The 6,000-nt window shown below is 35.2% G+C and overlaps 1 protein-coding gene across 1 annotated transcript; it reads left to right on the top strand.

The window, feature by feature from the left end:
• The first annotated feature begins 5,053 nt into the window (after positions 1-5,053).
• Positions 5,054-5,647, top strand: LOC131876047 (uncharacterized). Its single transcript, XM_059220817.1, has one exon. The coding sequence runs from the start codon at positions 5,054-5,056 to the stop codon at positions 5,645-5,647; it is 594 nt and encodes a 197-aa protein (XP_059076800.1).
• Positions 5,648-6,000: the final 353 nt, after the last annotated feature.

Here is a 6,000-nt window from a genome sequence, read left to right as displayed (position 1 = left end):
AAGAATTGATATGCCCATTTGAGTAGGATTGTTGATGTGGCCCATGTGCTTGTGTGTTAAGACCTCCTTCTTAGCTTGAAACTAAGAGGGGATAAAAATCCAAATTGAGTTGTACAAAAAGTGTTTTCATATTTCATTTCTTATTGCATCAAATCAAGTAACAAAATTCAAAACAAGTAGAACAAGAAAATCCTCCATTTTTTTAATATAGAGGTGTTAATGTGTTTGGTGTATTTCATCACCTATTTTGTTATTTTTATCTCTTGTACAAAAGAAATCAAATCATTCAACCAAAAAAACTACCAAAAAACCAAACTTTCACACATCAAAATTTTCAAAATAATCAAACCTCTAAAACTTGCAAACTTGAAATTCATACATGAAAACCACAAGACCACAACACAAAAAAACAAAAAGACAAAAAACTGAGTCAAACATCCAACTTCTCTAGGAGGAACTCATTATCCATTTGGAATGCCAAAACATTTACCTCCCTTTGAAGGTAGTCAAAGAATTCAACCTACACAAACCCAACAATCATAGATTGAAATTGGGGATCTAGATAAATTTCCAACATTGGAATACCTAAGAGAGATTGAACAAGATCCTAAGGCCATGACAATGGTAGAAATGATCCTTACTGCTAATGCTAATAATTATTATACATTTCTCAATATAAGGGGTGCCAAGTTACTTCCTCTTGATATTATAGACCTTACCACTTCTATCTAAACCAATCTAATTTCCATACATGATCAATTAACCTCAACACATAATACATCTAAATTCCTAAGGTATCCTTATTATGCCTTAGAAGGTCATCTCACAACATAGGATTTACATGGATAAACCCTTTTACAAAAAAAAAATCCACGAAGAAGAGAGGCATATGCTTTTATTATCATCATGAAAGAGAGATTGCATACAATCCTTCCTTCCTTCTCCTCTTCAACATTCAATCCAACAACACCTATGTACAAAAATGAACTCCATAATGTCTTTATCACAAACCCACAATCTATAGACTTATGGAGGCCCAAAATACCATTATGAATCACTACCATGTGTCAAAATAGGGTTACAAAATACCATGGTAAAAATACATATGACCCACCTTAGTGAAATCATGCATATAGTCCAAGATAACCACTTACAGATGCTCTTACAACTATCATAAGGCATCTTGCCAAACTAGACCGACAACATATATTTTTCATAAATGCACTCATAGTGACTCATAATAACCTATGAGATATGTCATAACTATCATACATTCACTTACAAAACCTTACACGTTTCCAACAACCTGAAAATAGAAGATTCCAAATGAGAGGCCTAGCTAATTTTGTCCGTTTCCCAAAGTCTAATTGGTAATTGTAAGTATGTCTTTACATAAGCTCTTTTATCATAGTTGGTGAAATAGTTTCATCCCTTATGGGTTAATTACAAATGACATTAAGACAAAATAATTAAAGGATTTACAAAATTGATGGCACCTAAATCCTAATATTCTCCCACTTGATATCATACATTATAAATTACACCTATAGGAATACAAATAGTCAAGTGTACAATAATGAAGGTTCAAGGCCTTCCCATGCGATCAAGGGAAATAAATCCCTTAGTCACTCATGTATCACTTGATTCTTCATCTTTCTCCTATGCTCCAACAAGATACCTACAATAGCAACCAAGGTAACCACCATCAAGATATTCATCTATTCATGACTTGATGAATGTATCTTTCCTATATTAAGTGCTATCTATCTACACTGGGCTTATCCTTTTGGCAAGAGATATTTTAGTTGTTGACTTGTTTTTCATTTGGTCCTTTTTCTTGTTGACTTATCTTTCAAATCTATTTGCATTTATCATTTTATATTGATCCTTGAAGCTTTGATATTTTTATCTTTGATCCTTGAAGTATGCTTGAAAATTGATTCTCCTTTTGAGTAGTATATTTTTATCTTTGATCATCGATCAATTTTCAAGCATAATTAAACATCTCCCTCAAAAGGAGAATCTTTCATTATAGTCATTTCAATTATCTTTTTCATGGTTAATTCCAAAACTAGGATTTGACTTAAGACAAGCCCCTATTCCCAACCAAGCCCCTTTTCCCCTCTTTATGTGTGTAGGAAATAGGTATGAAGTTACGATCTTCAGAATAAGAATTATTTGCATATGTGAATCAACCCTTTTCAATGTGCGAAAAAGTAGGAAGACCAAGCCACCCACCTCCTTGGTCTCGATATTTTTGTATCTTTTTCAAGGATCAGATCTGAATCTGCATATACTACTTAGATCTAGGTGCATGCAAAAATCTTGCATCAGCAGCTCACCGTTTTCTCAGTTTTACCTTCATTTAGCATTTTACCTTAATTAGCATTTCAACTTACAAAAGAGGAAATCCAAAATTAATTTCAATCCATTCAGTATTCAGGCCTTGTCTAACTTGTGACTAAATCTAGTGGATTTCCTTCCTCTTTTGAATATAATGTTTCCACTTGTGAAAAATTAAAGGGTTCTCTCTCTCTTGGGTGAAAACCCTAAAAAAAAATCACATTACACATCTTAATCGTTTATCCCTAATCTTTTCATCTTAGTTCTTGATCCCTAAATTTTTTATCATTGATCTTAATCTTAACCTTTGATCTTGATCTTGATATTTTATTTTTTGATCTTTTCTTTTGACCAGTTTTGAGGAAGCTCATGGAAGCCTTGACCTTTATGTCATGGTTGAGAGTGAGGAATGGGCACGATAATTTATTGTATGGAATGGGGCATGAATGTTTCTCATTAAACCTTTATTTTCACCTATTTTAAGGAATCTCGTGGAAGCCTTGATGTTGATATCATAGTGGAGTGTGAGGAATGGGGCATGGTCATGGTTTTATCATTTTCTGATGTAGTAGACTTCTGCTAAAACCAAAATACATGCTCTATACTCTGGCAATAATGAAAGGAAGTTTAGGAAGCCAAATAGCACCTACAGACTTCCTATCAAAACTGTGATGGGAACAAAACAAAAGAATAACAAAAATCGATAATAGATTGTATTAAACACCCACTACATGATTCTAGGAGTAATTAATAATAACCAACATGAAAACATGTGAATACCAAAGGATTAACTTTATTAATACACAACATACGATGGAGCTTGCATTCAATATTAGATGTTTACAAATAACAAATTATTCAAACACATATTTGGCTTCTATGGAGTGGCCTATCGACCCCTCTCCTTCTACTACATTCACACACTAAATTGCCTACCAAAATCCCCCCGTTGAATGAATCTATTTACCTTGTTATATCCTAGGTTTCGACATTTCTCATCTTCTTGGCCATTCAACTTCTGACTGTTCGACTTTAGCTGAAACTTCCTTTTTCCTACCGACCTGCCCACATTAATCAACTAATTCCAAATCTTCAACATTTTTATCTAGTTTATTTTGGAGTCCAATTTCTTCTAATCTGCCTAACTTCTCCTGTCCATTACATTATCTTTTGTAACTTCTTCTTTCCATTATTTATTAATCACTCATTCTCTATTCGATCTCCTGTTGTTGTGTTGACAAGATTTGTGTCTCTCAAGTTGAGGCTTCCAATAAGACCCAACCAATCAATTAGAAAGATCTAGCGTGATGCTCCTACATCAAACTCCTCAGGAGACAAAAGATCATGTGCTCCTACACATGGGCTATGAATCAACACTTTCCTCTATACTGTTTCTTCATCCTTCATAAATCTTCATCTACCTAGCCTTATCTTTTCCTCTTTCAACAGGTTCACAACTACATCTTCACAAGGACACATAGTTGTCCTTTCAACTACTCCCATCAATGGCATAATAACAACTCTCTCAAGGTTGCAAACTCAAAGGTTTCAAATATCCATCAGTCCTGATGTTTCTTCCTCACTCAATCACCAACATACTGCCATCTACCCATCCAAGATCCTGGAATATGCACTACCACCCTTCCTTAGTGGGTTCTCTCTCTCTTCACCTTCTACCCAGATTCAACTTGTTAGAGACAGTACCAAATACCTCTTTCATGTCTGCCACACACACACCTTCACAAACCTCTTCCTTACTACAACCTTGCAACCAAAGAACTTACCAAAATAAAATCTCAAACCTTTTAGCATGCAAGGTCCTAGTGTGGATTGTCGCCTTTGGTGATCTTTCTACACACTCAAGATCTTCTTGCTCTGATACCACTTGACATAGTAGACTTCAACTAAAACCCAAATACATGCTCTATACTCTACCGATAAAACATAAATACATGCTCTATACTCTGGCAATAATAACCAAACAAAAGAATGATAAAAATCAATAGTAGATTGTATTAAACACCTACTACATGAGCCCAAAAGTCATTAATAATAACCAACATGAAAACATGTGAATACCAAAGGATTAACTTTTTTAATACACAATATACGATGGAGGTTGCATTCAATATTAGATGTTTACAAATAACAAGTTGTTCAAACATATATTCGGCTTATTTGGAGTGGCCTGTCAGCCCCTCTCCTTCCATCGTATTCACACACTAAATCGCTAGCCAAAAATTCTCCCCTTGAATGAATCTTCTCGCCTTGTTATATCCTTGGTTTTGATGTTTCTCATCTTCATGGCCGGTCAACTTGAGCCAAAAATTTCTTTTGCCTATCGACATGCCCACATTAATTGGCTAATTCCAAATCTTCAACGTTTTAATCTAGTTTATTTTGGAGCCCATTTTTTTCCAATCCACCTAACCTCTCCTGTCTGTTACATTATCTTTTGTAACTACTTCTTTCCATTATTCATTAATCGCTCATTCTCTATTTGATCTCCTATTGATGTGTTGACAAGATTTGTGTCTCTTGAGTTGAGGATACCAATAAGACCCAACCAATCAATTAGAAAGATCTAATCCTACTTCAGGCAGAGTATGCATACAATGATTCAATCAACTGGAGCATAGGGAAGAGTCCATTTGAAGTTGTCTATGGAGTGCATCCTAGAGGTATCTATGAATTGAGATATTTGAGTGGAATGGATGGGGGGAATGCCCAAGGTGAATACTTTACAGTAGACATTCATGACATCCACAAACAGGTCAAGGAGATACTTGAGAAGAATGTGGACAAGTATAAGAAGAAGGCAGACTTGAAGAAGAGAGATGTACAATTCAAGGTGGGTGATTTAGTATTCACACATTTGAGGAAGGAGAGATTGCCAAAGGGAAAGTATACAAAGTTGATGATGAAGAAGATAGGGATATGTAAAGTGGTTCACAAGTATGGCAATAATGCTTATGACATTGAACTCCCACTGGGGGTTGCTATCTCACCTATATTCAATGTAGCAGATTTGTATCCCTCTAAGGAGTTTGATTTTGCAAGTCAAGGAGAAGAAGGAGCTGAAAGTGCTGATATGGAATGGGTCAAGGACCTTCCACCTACTCAGCCTATGCAACTTGAAGCCATTTTGGACTCAAGAGAAGTGAAGAGGAAAAGGAAGAAAGTTTATAAGGAGCACCTAATCAAGTGGCTAGGACTACCAAATGAAGATGTCACCTGCATGTCAGAGGAGGATATAACACAACATAGGGTCTCAGTTGCAGATCTCATTTCATCAGGAGCATGAAATCTTTCCTCTCTGAGTGTATGGTGCAGGAGAACCTCGAGTTTATTTTTTATGTCAATCAGATGTTTGAGTCTTAGGAGTTAAGGGTCATGCCATTTTGATTTAATAACATCTATGGAGACCATTTGTAATGTCATTTCATGTTTTTAGGTCTATATGTCAAATTTGGAATCATATTTTGCAAGTCTTTAAAAGTTGTCAATGTTGTCATCGAGATAAGTTATACAGATAACATGTTGTTGTTGTAAAAAGTTGTCAAAGTGATCATTGGGATAATTTCTTTTATCGGGATTGGCAAATGTTGTTTAGCCGACTATGGAGGGTTATCTTGATAGTTGTCCAATTGCCTCGTT

The sequence above is a fragment of the Cryptomeria japonica genome, chromosome 5, assembly GCF_030272615.1.
Source record: "Cryptomeria japonica chromosome 5, Sugi_1.0, whole genome shotgun sequence".
In the NCBI taxonomy this organism is placed as follows: Eukaryota; Viridiplantae; Streptophyta; class Pinopsida; order Cupressales; family Cupressaceae; genus Cryptomeria; species Cryptomeria japonica.
The sequence above is the reverse complement of the archived record's forward strand: the minus strand, read 5'-3'. Positions and strand labels throughout refer to the sequence as shown.

What these genes read in the sequence shown, in the direction of transcription:
- LOC131876047 (XM_059220817.1), top strand. Translation starts at nt 5,054, where the DNA reads ATGGATGGGGGGAATGCCCAAGGTGAATACTTTACAGTAGACATTCAT.